At 38.3% G+C, this 17,863-nt stretch overlaps 1 protein-coding gene across 1 annotated transcript in view; it reads left to right on the forward strand.

Moving 5' to 3' along the window:
• The window catches only part of LOC136245546 (dynein axonemal heavy chain 10-like), a 65,882-nt gene that overhangs the window by 912 nt on the left and 47,107 nt on the right, over positions 1-17,863 (forward strand). Inside the window, exons 2-17 of the mRNA XM_066037066.1 lie at positions 475-606; positions 657-718; positions 843-1,921; positions 1,976-2,174; positions 2,229-2,345; positions 2,605-2,853; positions 7,603-7,779; positions 7,925-8,153; positions 10,345-10,559; positions 10,739-10,852; positions 10,953-11,093; positions 11,243-11,431; positions 12,066-12,229; positions 12,281-12,515; positions 13,576-13,665; positions 13,718-13,882. Coding sequence (XP_065893138.1) covers positions 475-606; positions 657-718; positions 843-1,921; positions 1,976-2,174; positions 2,229-2,345; positions 2,605-2,853; positions 7,603-7,779; positions 7,925-8,153; positions 10,345-10,559; positions 10,739-10,852; positions 10,953-11,093; positions 11,243-11,431; positions 12,066-12,229; positions 12,281-12,515; positions 13,576-13,665; positions 13,718-13,882 — 3,557 coding nt within the window. The remainder of the gene's footprint in view (positions 1-474; positions 607-656; positions 719-842; positions 1,922-1,975; positions 2,175-2,228; positions 2,346-2,604; positions 2,854-7,602; positions 7,780-7,924; positions 8,154-10,344; positions 10,560-10,738; positions 10,853-10,952; positions 11,094-11,242; positions 11,432-12,065; positions 12,230-12,280; positions 12,516-13,575; positions 13,666-13,717; positions 13,883-17,863) is intronic.

The following is a 17,863-nucleotide window of genomic DNA, read 5'->3' on the forward strand; positions in this document are numbered from 1 at the left end:
TGTTGTCAACTTTTGTAATTGGGCACTGGGACCTAGGATAGCTATAGTTATCCAGTTCTGAGAAAATAGGTTCAAGGACACAGATAAAGAAGCGGTCCAGCTACATGGTACCAGTGTATCCATATTGTAATGTTTGCAACGGCACCTTCTTTATTGTTTTGTGTTTTCACTGTAGTGTGTGTATTCTCAGAAGTGTTCTATGTGTAGAGGACCAAAAATTCAATTGTTATTTGTTGATTTGCTCTTCATTCAGAAGTGTGACATGTTTATTTTTTGTTGCCAATGTTAATTGTTTTAAATTGTACATGTGCCGCAGTCCCAGTGCAAGCATAGTACATAGAGTCTCCAGGACTGTGTGCATGAAACAATATTTTTTTTTGCTACTCACACACATGCACTAAAAGAATATGTGTGTAGTAAGTAGTGCATGTATTTACAGTTATGTGATGTGTATATAATTTGTGCTGTTTGTAGAACAATTCATAGAACAGCTTGTAGAACAAGCAGAGAAACTCACTAACAATGGAAATGCTTCTCCTGTTGGTCAGGAGAGTTCTGCCCCAGCTGACAAGAGCAGCGAAAATATCCAAAGCTCTTCAGACAAAGGTACATATGTACAATTCAACAATGTCTATCATGATACACGTTTTATACAGAATCAGGAGATGATGAAACCAATGGAGATAACGGTGTTAAGAAACTACCTAAACAGCAAAAGGTTTGCAAGATCTACATATGTATTAGACTACATTTTATACAAAGAGTAGGAAGTAATGTGTTTGTGTTTATGCATGGTTACCTACAAGCATATATTATTTTATATGTGTGTACATCTCCTTCAGAGAATTGAAAAGAGAAAAGTTATGCAGCCGACATTGTATGTATGCTACAAGCACCTACCCGAAGATGTTGACCACAAGGCGGTATACTTCATACGATGTACCACAGACCCCATTACCACATTCAGCTCCATACAACTAGCTAATGAGGGCATGCTGCAATACTTTGAAGTGGGAACATTAAGCACTTCTTCCACACTAGTCAACCTACAGCAACTAATGCAACTGGTATATATACCACTGTTGAAAGCATCAGGGCAAAGACATGGAGACGGCGAGCTTAAAGCAACTGCTGTTAGCAGTAGGCCTGCCAGTAGGGTTAGTTTCAGGGCTGACAAGGCTGGAAAAGATAGTGGAGATGAAACTGAAGAAGATGAGCAACAAAGTGCTGGTACTCAAGATCAGGTAGACTCCAGAATGAAGATGTTCCTTCGAGATGAGCTTGTCACTAATGTCGAGAAGTTTGCCTCACATCTTGAGGTGGTCATCAAGCAAGTTGAAGGAGAGGTAAAGCTGGAAATACCTGATATTACTATTGCTGAAGAAGCAGCGATAGTGGCCAGGCAGGCACCAATAGTAATACAACTAGAGGCAGCAATGGAGGGATGGTCTAGGGTCATCTCTAACACAGTGGAATCTATCCTTAAGAAGGCACCTCGTGGTTCTGGTCCTCTGGCTGAAATTGATTTCTGGAAGGAGAGAAATTCAGCTTTAGGTGCCCTCTCAGAGCAGCTCAAACTGCCTCAAGTACAGAAAATCTTGGAGGTACTAAAACTAGCCAATGTTGCCAGCCTGTCAAATTTTGAATATCATCGCAATGAGATGAGTCGTTATTTCATTGAGGCCAGGGATAACGTGAAGTTTCTCACAACATTGGAGAGACACTTCAAGAATATCACACATGGAGCTGGTTTCCCCATAGTAACTGATACCATCCCATCAATGATGAATGCCCTAAGGATGGTATGGGTGATATCACGACACTACAATCGTGATGAGAGAATGGTACCTCTGATGGAGAGGATTGCTGGAGAGCTCTGTGAACGAGTAACCAGAGCAGTGGACATCAGAACTGTGTTCAAGTAGGTGGTTTTTTCTTTTCCTTTTTAAAATTTAAACTCGCATGCTTTGCATAGGGAGAGTCCTGGTGTTGTTAAACAGAAGACCAGGGAGGCCACCAGGTGTCTACATGTCTGGAAACAATCTTACCTTGATGTGAGGAAGAAGATTGAGACATCTGGTCGTGATGCTCGCTGGGAGTTTGACCGCAAGAGGTTGTTTGATCGTACTGACTACATTGCTAAAACATGTGAAGACATCTATAATATAGTACAGGTACGCTGTGTACCTTGTTAATGGTATTGTATTGTACTGTTGTTGATGTATTAGACTATCGAAGAGTTTCATAATATTTTTGGTCCTGAGCTCAAAGCTGTTACTGGTGATCCTATGAGGATTGAGGAAGTTGTTCAACGTGTTGACAGCCTGGTTATCCCCATTGAACAGGTAAAGTGATATTCATCTCACTTGCTAGTGGTGCGTGTGTACATGTTTGTGTGTGTGTACATGTTTGTGTGTGTGTACATGTTTGTGTGTGTGTGTGTGTGTACGTGTGTGCATGTGTGTGTGTACATGTTTGTGTGTATGTGTGTGCATGTGTGTGTGTACATGTTTGTGTGTGTGTTGTATGTGTGTGCGCGCATGTGTATGTATGTGTGTTGTATGTATGTGTGTGTTGTAAGGTGGTATTATGTAATATTTGTAGGTTGTCTTTGACCCCTATGCACCAGTGAACAAGTCAAAGTGGACAGTTCTGATGGATCAGTTTCAGCGTAATGTACAGAGGATAGAACAAGAGGCTAACTCATTCATTGATGAATCATTCAAGACATTACGATCAGCTGAGGGAGCCTTTGACATGTTACACAATTTCAAACACATCAGATCACGTGATGCCATCAATAATACAATGATGAAGAAGTTCAATGAGATTCTCATGCAATTTGAGAAAGAGGTGTGTGTATATATTTACAAGTCAAACAGACATACTTAATTATAATATCTTAAACAGGCTATAGGATCAGGTGTCCTACAGATCTTCAGTATATAACTTGTATCAAGACACACGGTAGTGTGTCATGCGGCCAAGAAAGCTGGCGCACCACACCATGAGTATATTGACAGGAAGAAAGAAAACAGCTTTTTCATGCGTGCATAGCTCCATGGCCCATTCTCCAAAGCACACCAATTTTATAACTGTCCGCCAGGTAGGGTAGGCCACACAGCAAATTTGATTAGATTTGCAACAACCATTTGCGAGACATGGGCATTCAAAGTTTCTCCTTTTAATTTCTTTGTTTTTTCTTCTTATGCCGTACGGGGGGCTATGAGGGCTTCGATTTATTTTTGCATGCTTTGCAAAAATTGCTATGAAACACAAACGTGTAACTCGATTGCCTCGATCATTGGCACAAATGAAGAGTGTGTAACAGTGGATTCACATACCAAGTTTGTTGTGAATCTGAGGAATATCCAAGGAGTTATGAGCATTTTATTCACATAAAAAAAGATCAAACTTCTGTCACGGCTACAGGGTAGACCGAGTATAGGAATAACTTGGAAATTAGTGTGTAGATAGGCTGATCATCATAGCAGTGCCTTTTGATAGTTTGAATAGTAATAGAGTCACAGCGACAAAGTTATAAAGCAAAAATCAAACAAGTGTAAAGTCGCGTTCTAATAGAGCAGTCACCATGGGGTAAAAAAATGTCGAAAAAAAACCTTACCAGAGTTCGAACCAGGAACCTCCATACCTAACACCTGCATCGTTAACCACTGAACCACTGTACCTTGGCTGATCACTTCACTAAATGTAATTTCTAGTTTAAATCTAGTTATGATCAAACGTGTGTAATTTCATAGATCTACCAATCAAAGTACTAGATCGTTCTAGAACATTCTATGTATGTTCTATTAGAAGTCCTCAAAAATGTGCACTCTATTAGAGTATTACAATAATATTATCAAATATTGAATTAAATCATGCAGTGCCATACATTTATAAGTCTGTCTTCAATAATCATCATTGTGTCTGCATAGAAAAGAAGAAATGTGAGTAAAAAGTAAAACAAACCTTAAAGTCAGCCATAGGCTGGTTTTGGGGCCTTATAAAGTACAAAAAGAAATGAAATCCACACAAAACAGCCAAGCTGTGAAAAAATGGTGCAGCCTTAAAAAGCCTGGGTGAAAAAAGTTGTGAAATCAAAGGTGGCGGCCAAGAAATGGCTGCAATAAATTTTAATAGTGGCTGTGTGCATTGTTAAAATTTATTAGCATTAACATCATTGCAGCCATTTCTTTGTCGCCACCTTTGATTTCACAATTTTTTTCACCCAGGTTTTTTAAGGCCGCACCATTTTTTCACAGCTTGGCTGTTTTTGTGTGGATAAAATAAACATATAGATTACTTGCATAATTGTGCAGCGTATTTTACTGTAGTATTCTATTATGTTGCTGTTTCCTATATAGCTCTTAATTGTTATACATACCATCAAATATACTTTATGTTACTTAGCTACCTCATGTCGTATATATAACTACCCACATCGCTCTCTTGGCCATGCCTTTACCCATGTCATCTTCTTTATAAGAAGACATCTTAACAGGGGGTTAATCTTTTTCACCTTTCTAATTAGCCCAGGTGGATATATTTATAATATCGCTAGTACTACTATAATAGGGAATAGGTAATTTCACTCATCAAACAGTACAGTAGTACTGTTTAAGTAGGGATATGACGAGCGCTGCCTAAAATACTGCTTTTAACAATCATCCTAGAAACATCTTACATGACGAAAATCACCTTTATGAAATAATGTTAGTCCATCTAACATCAAATACAGCATTAAAAACAAGAAAACACTTACAGGCGGCCAGATATATTTGTCTGCCTGCCAGCCAGCCAGCCTGCTGCCTGCCTGTCTGTCTGCCTATGCCTGCCTGCCTGCCTGCCTGTCTGTCTGCCTATGCCTGCCTGCCTGCCTGCCTGTCTGCCTGCCTGCCTGCCTGCCTGCCTGCCTGCCTGCCTGCCTGCCTGCCTGCCTGCCTGCCTGCCTGCCTGCCTGCCTGCCTGCCTGCCTGCCTGCCTGCCTGCCTGCCTGCCTGCCTGCCTGCCTGCCTGCCTGCCTGCCTGCCTGCCTGCTTGCCTGACCACAGTCGCAAGGCTGGAATCCAAACGAAGCAGCACACAGCCGCCATTTTACGTCGCAACAAACTCACCAGTGGGATGTGCCTTTTGGTGTTTCAATGAGTGTGTGCCCTCTGCACCTTGTCTTTCCTTTTATCTTCAATCAGGCTGGTCTTCATCCCTCTTCACCATATTGAGGTATTAATTTTCCCTATCAACACTTTCCTTGAGCAGCATATTTAAATGCCGCAAACTTAATTAAGTGCTTACGCTCAGTAAATACCTGAAGCTTCATGATAGGTTCAATATTACGCCTATTAACGCGATCTTGGTTGATTAATTGTAATGATCGAGCACTGAGACCACACCTTTTAACAATCTCTTTACTTGATCACGATGTCACACCCCGTTATTGTTGGCCTAGCTGTATTCATAATGCTAGCACAATGACAATATGAAATAGTGACACACACCCTGGTTGCAAACTTCATGCCTGCTGTACATATTTAGTATGCAATCACTGTATTCAGTTGCATGCAAACCATATGTACTTTTGTTCATTACTTTTTGTTCATTGCTCATATAAAAATGAACAAGAATACTACAATACATAGTACAGCTATACTCTGAAGTCGACTGTTACTCTTTTGTTTAGAGGTGATAGGGTCTCTGATGGCTAAGTTGGTAGGGATGGTTCTGGCTGTGTTGGTAGGAGTGGCAGTTTTATTCACTGATGGCTTGCTGGTTTGGTTAGCATAGGTGGGAGGAAGGAATAACAGCTAGGGTGGTGGCAGTGGTACAGTTTCACTATAGAAGTCTTCCTTTCTGTCTGTTTGCATTTCTTCTTCCAGCTGCAGCCTAACATTTTACTGGAACTTGTTTCTTCCTCCCCCTCTTCTGCAGTAGTTGCATGTGGCTATTGTTCTTCATTAGCTCCGTCAATGTTGCCCTGTCATTTCCTTAAACAGTTTTATTTTAATTAATGTACTGCTGACTTTTCCACATAGTAAACTGTTGTAATACTTGCCATAATGTGTCTTGTTTTGCTACTATTTAGTGCATTGATCCCTATTTTTAAAACTACACGTATGTAAGTATATGTGTACAATAGTCTGGAGGAAAATACTTTAATTATGTACAAGGATAAGACAACAGAAAAGGTGGAAACCAAAGTGAAAGAGAAAAAAGACTAAAGAAATTAAGCCGAACTTTTAGGGCTCATATTTTATAGATGCATACAATGATTTTGCTTATGTGTGGTGCCAAAGGTGGAGGACATTTTGAAATATAAGTATTAGTTCATTTGGAGAAGGGAACATGGAGCTATATATGCCTAAATGTTGTGGGTTTTTTTTCTCACTTATCATTAAGTACAATAGTACTTAATAAGTAGGGATTGGTAAAAAATCATATGGCTTCACATTTTTTTTGCACTGTAAAAGACAGCCTTGCAATAAGTTTACCCAAAACAACCACCTGGAATACATTAGTACTGCTGTAATGATGCTGTACCTTGGTTAAATGAAGCGAAAAGCCGAATGTTTTGATGTACAGTGCAAAATTCACCTAGATTTCGTCTCCCTGCCTGTCTGCTGTAAGACCCAGCCAGTTGCATTAGGTGTACGGCTCCAGAAATTTCAGACAGCCAAGGTAATGATGGCGGATTCACGAATCTGTTGTTCTGATTACGTTCTGTCCACTGCACCATGCTGTTTGCTTTCATCATTCATCCGCTTCTTTGTTCTTCTCGAAGGATAATTAACAGTTGCGGCGCTTAATAGTTGCGGCATGCACCTCAACCCAAACACGTGATTTTAACAAAGTGTGCGTACGTGTGTGTAAGACGAGGGTGAACGGGTGTAGTATCCAAGGAGTTGTCTCTAGCTTTTATTAATGCTGGTTAGTCGTTTTATAATCTTATCAGTTTAACTTTTTTTGCGAGGTAGCTAGCTAATAATGCATGCCTTTGAGCGGTGAATCCACCTCGGGATCCAGACTTCTAAAAGCGAGGATTCCATTCTTAATGGTGGACTCTCCAGCGATGTTTTACTGTTAAATCATCAACATTTAGGCCATTAGAAATGCAGCTGGAGCCTTTACAGATGTTGTAATAGCTTTTTAAAATAAAAAATAATTTAATTTAAAAAAATTAAAAACGACAATTATTTTAGATGGTAAAAAGATAGCTGCTTCAAGTGATATTTATGCTATGTGGAAAACAAAGAGTATAATATAGTTAGACATAAAAAGTATTAAAAATTTTAAAAGGAAGTAGGGATTGATTATAGATTATACATGCTACAAAAAGTAAGGAAACAAGCTCAAAAATGTTACAGCTGAAATGAGAAATGATCCAGCAGTAAAAAGTAAGGAAACAAGATTAGGCGACTACTTGCTAAAATGAGACTCACTTTAATCCCTACTTTTGGCTAATTTACTTTTTGTAACATGTATAATCAATCCCTACTTCCTTTAAAAAAAATTTTTTTTTAAACAGCTAGTTGATATACTATAATGATTTAGCATGCCAGCTTTCTTATATTGGTGATGTATTAATTGGTTATGTTTGTTATTCAGGTGGACATTATCAATGACTTATTTATCACACACAAAGATAATCCTCCTATTGCCAAGAACCAACCACCTGTAGCTGGTGCCATTGGCTGGTCTAGGTCACTATTTAAGAGGATCAAGAAAACCGTCCTCCGTTTCCAGACCATGAAGGAATTAATTGATAGTCCTGAGGGACAATCAGTAAGCTGGAGTACTATATTTGATAGTCTAAATACGTGATCCACAATATATGTAGTATTATGTACAGTTATTACATGTTTCTTTGTCGATCTAGAATATACATTATACCTGTGTACATTATTAGTCAGTGTTTATACCACACTAGGCTCGGCAGAAATACCTCACAGTGGCTAGGACAATGAAGGAATATGAGGACACACACTATGAGAGGTGGATGGAACATGTAGAGGCTATCCTGCCAGGACTGATGAAACATACAGTATTGGTTAAGATTGACCCTACCCCACATCATCCACCTGGTACTGCTTCTGGTATTGCTGTAAACAAGGAGAGGAGAACATCAGTAGAACTGATGCCTCACATGTCATCAATGAGTAAGCTGTTTGCTTGATTTCCTCGTACAAATAAAAGACTTCTTTAATATAATCCATGCCAAGCTGTAAAGAAGAGTGTGGCCTGGGTGAAAAAAGTTGTGAAATCAAATTGGTAGTGGACAAGAAATGGTTGATGATTTTATAATGCACACAGCTATTATTAGCATAAACATTATTGCAGTCATTTCTTGGTTGCCACCTTTGATTTCAGAACTTTTTCATACTGGCTTTGCTGTTTTGCATGAATTTCACTTTTGTGTTTTAAATATCCCATGGCCAAGTATAAACTGGTAATGGGGCTTGTTTCCACCCAATTTCTTCTTATCTAATACAATGAAGATAGAAGTTACAGTAGTATCGTATTGCAATCTTTATTTGACTATTTGCTAACATTTTAACATAGTTTGGTAGATCAATGAAATTCTTTTACCATTCAGTAGAGTAAACTAGAAGTTTCATTTATAATGTAGAAATTAAGTAAGCTGATCATCTAACAGCAGTGATTCAGTGGTGAAGAGTGGGGAATGGGTGTGGTGGACAATTTTGTTTGACTTTTTTTGTAATTCTCGATGATTGTTCTATTAGAGTATTTCTACCCCGTGATTTTATACCAGATTGGTATATCTGCAGTTGTCGATTTACTGCAAAAGGTTTGAACTATGATTGTTAACCTATGTACAGAACTATATTCCCATAAGTGGTTTACCCTGCAGGTGTGACAAAATAGTGAGTTATAATACAAATAATTGTCCATAACTCTGTGAACATCATCAGATTTGTACCAAACTTAGTGTGCGAATTAGCCTTAATGTACGTGTCCTTGACAATTTCAAGGTGAATGAGCTACACATTTGCTTTTATATGCAACGGTTTTTGCTGAGTGTCTGAATAATAGAAAAATCTATGGCCCCCCTAAACGGGAAAAAAATTGAGCTGAACTCTGAGGGCTCATATTTCATGAATGCATAAGGTACCCTAGTCTTGTGTTACCAAACCAATACAAGCCAGGCGCTTATCAATATCCTGATTATAAGCACCAGCTGTAATTGGTCTGGTGACATTACGAACCATTACCAGTTCAGTAGCGCAGCATATGGTGGGCAAGCAATTAGTATAAACGGTACACGTTTACATGGGGTTTACCTGTGTTTGACGGCAAAGGGCCACTGTTGCTAAGGAATAGTAGTGGTGAGTAGTGAGTGTAATAACCTGTCACTTGTGAGCTGTGTGTTATATAGAATAGTCCCAACACTAGCGTAACAAAATATTGGGTATCTATGGAAACAGCTGCCGCCACGGCTGTACTGCGCGCGCCGCTACATTCCAGTAGAAATGGTAATGAGTCGTAATGTCACCAGACCAATTACAGCCGGCGCTTATAATCAGGATATTGATAAGCGCCTGGCGTGTATTGGTTTGGCAATGCGAGACTAAATTGCTCAAATTTTGTATGTGGGATGCCGAAGGTGACGTGGAGGCCATTTGCGGTGTTAAATTCATTCCATTTGGAGAAGGGAACATGGAACTACATATGTGTGAAAATCATGTTCCCTTTAATTTCTTCCTGTTAGCGCATCAACTTTCTTGGCTGCACAATACACTACTTTGTGTCTTGATTTAATAGAGCAGTCAGGCTGTGCAGGTTGTGTACATAAAGTATGTGAGCGGCTCTGAGAAAACTGATCTTATTGTCCATGATAGAAAGTTATGTAATTCTAGACATGAATGCACTATTATCATCCATAGAGCAAGTTTTATTATTCAGCATGTAAGTTACATGAATGCACTATTAAATTTCAAAAATGCTTTTAGTTACCAAGCCCAGTGGTGAACCATACAAAAAGGTTTGTGGTCTTAAGCCAATTGGGTGAGGCTGAAACTAGCTTTATAGCTCTGCGGTGTTGGATAAAGATCTGTACTATAAATTATAAATTCTTTTTTCAATTCATTTTTTGAACTACTGTTGTCCACTTGCAAAGTTTTTGCCCACTTGCAAAGTGGATGTTCTGGAAAGGAATTGTTTTTGAAGTTTGTAAAATTTTTGTGCATGTAGCCTCTACCATTGTCATACTATAACACTCTGAATACTTATACCTGACATTTCTCTTAGTGATAAGGGTAGTTTTCCCAGAGGCAGTCACATATAGGTGCTAAATCACAAACATCTATGCATTTATTGTTTAAAATGTAGTGAGCCCCACTGGATTTGAATATGCACTAAATTTCTCTGCTGACTTGACGGAAATAATATTGGAGACCAAGTACATGGAGCAGCTTGGCTTCCCTGTACCAGAGCTAGCTAGGAGTGTGGCCCTACAGGAAGAGAAGTTCACTAGTTACCAGGATGGGATCAAGAAGTGTTTACAACGTTACCAAGCTTGTATTGCATCTCTTGAACCAGCAGAGGTCAGTCTGATTTTTGTCAGCCAAACACCTAGTATATATGCACACATTGCACACATATAATATACTGTACATATTGTTTCCATTTCACTATACAATATATAGAAGTACAAAGCAAGGATTTTTACAGTATTGTATTAAAATATTTATGAAGCTAAAATGACTCAATTTTTTTTGAATAGTCTGATTTGCTGGAAGAACACATCAAGTTCTTACGTAGAGTTCTCAAGCCAGGAGTGAAACGATTAAACTGGAACTCTTTGGGTATTCATGACTTTATTGTCAAGTGTGAACAGGTTGGTATAAATGTGTGCACATGATTCTTGATTTGCAAAACCAACAATATGTGTGTTCTATTAGAGTATTTGTCCATGTGATGACTTGTACATCTTATAGGCACTGAGCAAGTTTGAGTCCCTATCCAGTCAGATACAGAAGAATGCTAGTGATATTGATGAAAGACTACACACTATTTGTTCTGCTATGCTGTTTAAGCTGCCTCCACCAAAACCAGGATGTGAACTCCCTGAAGCAAAGGTGTGTGTGTGTGCGCGTGCGTGTGTGCATGCATGGATGTACGTAAGTATGGCTGTGCGTGTGTATGTGTGTGCGTGTGTGTGTGCGTGTGCATATTCCTGGTACATTTATGCTTAAATAATAGTTGCTAGAAACTTTATTTGTTACAGGAGTTCTTTGAGTTTCAGAGTGCTCATCGTAGTACAATACTTAATGCACTGTCCCGTAAGTATCATGCTATTGGTCCACTACTGATCAAGATGGAGGGTCTTGTGGTGTACACTAACTCTGGCAAGTCTCCCAGACTGAAATCTTACTATGCTCACTGGGAAAAGAAGATATTTGATGCTGTTGTTAAGGTTATTAGTTAGTAGTGCTGGGCGATATACATTTTTCTTATGTCATATGTCATGGCAAAGTTTATTCACGATATAGTGTATTTGATAGGCTACAAGTTACTATATACTTAGTGTTAAGGTTGAATCTGGGATACCTGCATCCTTTGTCATCTATCTATTACAATTGTAATTGCAATGGCTCTTTGAACTACTGTTCTTACTTCCCACTGCATTGCATTGACCTTTGTAAACATATCTGTGTATTTACCTAACACCTTTCAAAATGGTAGAAAGTATACTAGATTGGATGTACATGTTACCAGAATATTTATTGATATAATTACACTTTCAATGAGGGTACAGTGCAAGGCTTGGCAAAACTAGAGGCACCATTTTATAAATTTAAATAGTCCTGGGTAGGTCACATGAGTTCTATCACGATAATATCACGATAATATCACGATAATAATTTCTAGCTATCATATCACGACATAAATAAATATATCACGATACAAAAATATATTCATTATATTGCCCAGCACTATTAGTTAGTATGAACATAACTTTGCAAATGCATTTTGCTCATGTCCAAATATGGTAATGTGGGTCAGAATGGTGTAAATTTAAAAAAAAGTCATTTCTTTTCCTACTTTAGATGGTGCTTGGAAATTTGAACTATTTATCTTACCATGTGCTAGGCTCTGAAAAGCCATTGTTCACAGTTGAGACACTACTGTCAGCACCAGAAGTGGTGCTTCATCCACCTGCTAATGAGCTGTGCAAGTTGATGATGCAAGCCATGAGAGATGTAGTGGAAGGGTAAATGAAGTATTCAATATAGTTTATTGATAAATTATATTTGATATTCAGTACCAAGTTGTTCCCACGTTGGAAGAATGGTTCTTGTATAGAGGCACCTCCACAACAAGTACCTGGACAAGATGAGCCAGTGACGTTCACATTCTTCTCAGACATCAGTATGCACCCTGATGTTGTGGATATAGCTGCTATGGTACAACAGAACATTCAGAGAGCTGTTGGGGAAATATTGAAGTACCTGTCAGTGTGGAAGAAGAAGTATAGACCATTGTGGAAGCTGCAACGAGTATGTTGTATACTGTGTATGTTCCAATGATGGCTTCTTATTCTGTGAGTGTAAACAATTCTTTTGTATGCTACACTGTTAGGAAGAAAGAGAAATGGGAACCTGCTGGTGTGCCACACCATGGGTATATTATTGACAGGAAGACAGAAAACATGTTTTTCATGTATGCATAACTCCATGGTCCCTTCTCGGAAAGAACACGATTTTTTGCATTATAGCTTAGGCACCTTACATTCCAAATTCCAGCAAAATCTCCTTTTGCATTTGTGAAATACAAATCTTCAAAGTTAGGCTTATTTTCTTTGTTATTTTTTCTCCATTTTTTTTTCTGGGGACCTAATTTTTCTGGTGCAAATCTGATTAATATTTATGCAGTTATGGATGATTATTTGTGTTTAAAAAAGACATTTTGTCACACCTGCAGGGTAAACCACCAAAGAAAATTGGTCTATGTATAGGCATAGATAATACACTATAGGTTAACTATCATAGTTCAACCTTTTGTGGTTTAAAAGGAACTGCAGTGAGTGCTACAGAGTTACAAGAAAAAAACAAAAATCATGGGATTCAAAATATTCTCACCAAGTAGCAAAAAGTGCACAAAAATGTTGACAAAACGTTGTCTAAAGCTTGAACTAGGGATCTCCATACTTAACTCCCAACCGCAAATTTCACAGCAATCGAGGTATAATTTCATGTTTTATATCTTATACTGGCTTTTGAGAGTGTGTGAAAACTGAAAAGATATAGAAAAATTAGGCCCCTGCAAAACACGAAAAAAAATTAGGGCCTGTATTTCACAAACCCATATGTGATTTTTGCATAAATTTGGTATGTGGAATGCCGAAGGTGGAAGGCAGCTATAATGCAAAATTTGATAAAGGACCATGGTGTGATGCATGCATAAAAGTACTTTTCTTTCTTCCTGTTGAAATACCCATAGTGTGGCTCACTGGCTTTCTTGGCCACACTGTTTGTCTTGGTCTATATCACTATTGTATTGAAATAAGTAATAGCACAGTGTTTGCTTATTTTTATCCAAGTTTACATGTTCCTACAGGATATAATGTTGGAGAAATTTGCACAGAAGGATCCCTCCTGTACCTCGTATGATGAAAAGCTTCAGTTTTATGATGCATTATCAGAAGAGGTATAACATATTGTATATCTCAGTATAATTCATTAGTGTACTGTTACAACAGGTGATGACTCAGCCAATGAAGAAGGAGATAGATTGTATTATGTTACATCTGGAGCCACTGGCCCGTACTATCAAGGAGAATGCTAGGACCTGGGTGACATCACTTGGCAAGTTATTAAATGATTCTGCAAAGAGTAGATTAATGCAACTGAAAGATAATTTAGAGGTACGTATTGAAGAACACGGTACTGTATAATGGGTAAATTTTGAATGAGATAATTTCAAAAACTGTCACCTGTTTACAAAATAAATACATTTTGATGTTGAGTAGCTTAGTCTTTAAGTTTCCTGTGAGTGATTATCCTTACACATAATAATACCTCCTCATTGGATGATGTATATAGTCCCTTTTGACATGACCTTTTGCCCCTTCTGATTAAACTCTAATTTCATCATGGACAACACGACCTAGTTCATAGTGACAGTGGAATCTCCTTTTCATAAATATTGTCTCACCTACACACATGGTGTGCCCAAATCCATTGAATAGAGAGCATCATGATACAAGTTTTTGCAATTGAATTCGTCACCTTTGCAATTGACTTCGTCCCGTTTGCAGTAGAGTTCATCGCCTTTGCAGTAGAATTCGTCCAGTTTGCAATTGGATTGGTTGGTTTTGCAATTGATTTCGTCGGTTTTGCTATTGATTTTGTCACTTTTGCATTAGAATTCATCGCGTTTACACAAGAATTCGTCTGTAACAAGATTGCTAGCTGCAGAACACGAAAACAAGATGTATCAGCTGCTCCATGAACTTGTTGAAGTACAACTGTTGTAAACAATTCTTCTGGTATGCTGGCGATGGGTGTGGTCACTCGCGAACAAGCTAATTAACTTGACAGACAGCTGTTGGCTTCATTTATAACCAGCTTCAATTACTCTCTAGTGTCTCAAGTGGTATTCTCCATGGCAAGAATGATTCACCTTGTGATGAGCAGCTGGTTTCTTGTAGTCATTGTAATCTAATCAAAAACAGCCAAGCTGTAAAAAAAGGGTGCGGCCTCCAAAAAAGCCAGGGTGAAAAAAGATGTGAAATCCAAGGTGGTGGCCAAGAAATGGCTGTGACGGTTGGTTACTGGAAAAAATTTTAATGACGACAATTCAGGTGAATTTGTGTTGCCTCCTCCAAGTTTCACTCAGATTCGGCACCAAGAGAATTGTCAATATTAAAATTTTTGCCATTAACCTACCATCACAACTGTTTCTTGGCCGCCACCTTGGATTTCACATCTTTTTTCACCCTGGCTTTTTTGGAGGCCACACCTTTTTTTACTGCTTGGCTGCTTTTGATTAGATATCACTTCTTTTTGTAATTTCATACCTAAAGCCAGCCTATGGCCAGTGTTGGGACAGTTACTTAACTCGTTACATATTACATATTATTTACAACTGAACTATTTAGTTACAGTTACGAATTACCCATATAATAAAGTAACTATAGATAATAATATTACATATTATATTACTTTGTGTCCACAGCCTAAAGCTGTCACGTGTGAAACTACCATTTTATCACATGACATAATTACGTTGTTGGACAATGTGCAAATCTTGGTTATAAGCAAGAAGCTGGTGAATGAGCTTCATTCAGTAGGCTTCGGTTACTCCGTAGTGGTTAGGCATTACTCAGTGGATTACTAACGAGATTAGTAACTTTGTTATACTTAAAGTAATAATATTATGTAATATTAGACTCGTTACAGTAACTTCATTACGTAGGTAACACGTTACATTTGCAAGTAAAGTAGCTTGTGTTATATTACCTGTTTTTACAGCATATTTCGTTATATTACTTCGTTACCACAAAAGTAATAATTATTACATAACGTGTTACTTATGTAATGCATTACCCGCAACACTGCCTATGGTTGGCTTTGTGTATTTCTTTTAACTTGCCTTTTTCTTTTCTATAGGAATGACAATTATTAAGGAGAAAATTACATTGTTTAATTGTTTAGCTATACATGCACATTTAACAATAATTTGTGTTCATTAATCATTAACTCAATGTGAATACTCTACAGGGAAATGTGTATGTAGCTGAAACAGGGAGAATCATAATGTAGCTGTACTCTTAGACTACATGGTGAACAGTGTGTACATAGTTGAACTCGCCACAGAGTGACTTGTAACGTAACTAAACTCTACAGAAAGGATTGCAAGATAGCTGAACTTTATACAGGGTAGTTTTCTTGTAGGTGAACCCTCTACAGGATGACATGTATCTATCTGTATCATGTATCTGTATCTACATGTATCTATATAGCTGAACTCTTTACAGGGTAACTTAGTTCTATCTGATCCCTCTACAGGGTGATTTGTTTCTAACTGATCTTTCCACAGGGTGATATGATTCGAGCTGACCTTTCTGCAGGGTGATTTGAAATGTAGCTGATTTTTCTACATGGTGACTTGTTTTTAGCTAAGCTCTCTACAGGGTAATTGTTTCTAGCTGATCTTCCTACAGGATGATTTGTTTCTAGTTCTTTAGCTGATATCTCTACTGGGTGACTTGTTTCTAACTGATCTCTCTATGGGGTGATTTGTTTCAAGCTGATCTTTCTACAGGGTGATTTGAAATGTAGCTGATCTTTCTACAAGGTGACATGTTTCTAGCTGAATTTTCTACAGCGTGACTTGATCTCTCTACAGGATGATTTGTTTCTAACTGATCCTTCCACAGGGTGATATGATTCGAGCTGACCTTTCTGCAGGATGATTTGCTGATTTTTCTACACAGTGACTTGTTTCTAGATGATCTTCTAGCTAGCTGATTTCTCTACAGGGTGACTGGTAGCTGATTTCTCTACAGGGTGACTGGTAGCTGATTTCTCTACAGGGTGACTTCTTTTTTGCTGAACTCTCATTATGTTTCAAGCTGGTCCCTCTACAGAGTGATTTGTGTCTAGCTAATCTCTCATAACAGAATTTGTTTCTAATGGAATGCTGTACAGGGTGATTTGCTGATCTGCCTACTGAGAGTTTGTCTGTAGCTGAACTCTCCACAGGGTGACCTGAAATGTAGTTGGAATCTCTACAGGGTGATTTAATCAAGCTGATCTCTCCACAAGGTGCCTTGTTTCCAGTTGATCTCATTAGTTTCAAGCTGATCTCTACAGGATAACTTGCTTCTAAGTGATGCTTCTATAGGGTGATTTTCTTTCTACAGGATGATTTGAAATGTCTTGTTTCTAGCTAGCTGATCACTACAGGCTGACTTGTTTATGACTGATTTCTCTATACAGGGTGACTTCTTTCTGGCTGTACTCTCTACAGGGTGACTTGCTTCTACCAGATTTCTCTACAAGGTGATTTGTTTTGATTTGATCTTTCTACTGGTTGATTTGAAATGTAGCTGATCTCTTTACAGGATTACTTGTTTCTAGCTGACCTCTCCACTGGGTGAATTCAAATGTAGCTGAAGCACAAAATGTAGCTGAATTTTCCATAGGGTGACTTTTCTAGCTGATCAATGACTTAATTGTTTCCAGCTGAGCTCTATACAGGGTAACTTGTTTCTTAGCTCATCTCTCTACAGAGTGATTTGTTTCTAGCTCTTTCTACAGGTGACTTGTTTGTAGCTGAATATTGTACAGGGAGATTTGTTTCTAGCTGATCTTTCTTTATGGTGACTTATTTATATAGATGCATGAACTCTCTAAACATAGTGATTTGATTCTAGCTGATCTCTCTACAAGGTAACTAGTTTCCAGCTGAACTCTCAACAGGGTGACTTGAAATATAGTTGAAGTGACTGGTTTCTAGCTGATGCTTCTACAGGATGACTTGATTTCTCTACAGAGTGACTTGTTTCTAGCTGAATACTCTACAAGGTGATTTGAAATGTGGTTTAACACTTTGCAGGGTGACCTGTTGACTTGTTTCTAGCTGATTTCTCTACAGGATGACCTTTTTGTAGTTAAGCTCCATACAGAGTGGTTTATATTCTCTACAATATATAGATAAATGCTTTAATAGAGAATTTTACTTCTTATAGTTGACTGCTCTATTAGGGTGACAGCTCTATTAGAGTATCTCGATCTCACACTTGTTATACCTTCGTCTGTGGCTTCTAAACCATTGAAGAGCCTTTCTAAGACATATGTACAGCGATTTTCAAAGCATTACTCCAAGCAGTTTTTCTAGT

Source organism: Dysidea avara, chromosome 15 (assembly GCF_963678975.1).
Source record: "Dysidea avara chromosome 15, odDysAvar1.4, whole genome shotgun sequence".
Lineage (NCBI taxonomy): Eukaryota > Metazoa > Porifera > Demospongiae > Dictyoceratida > Dysideidae > Dysidea > Dysidea avara.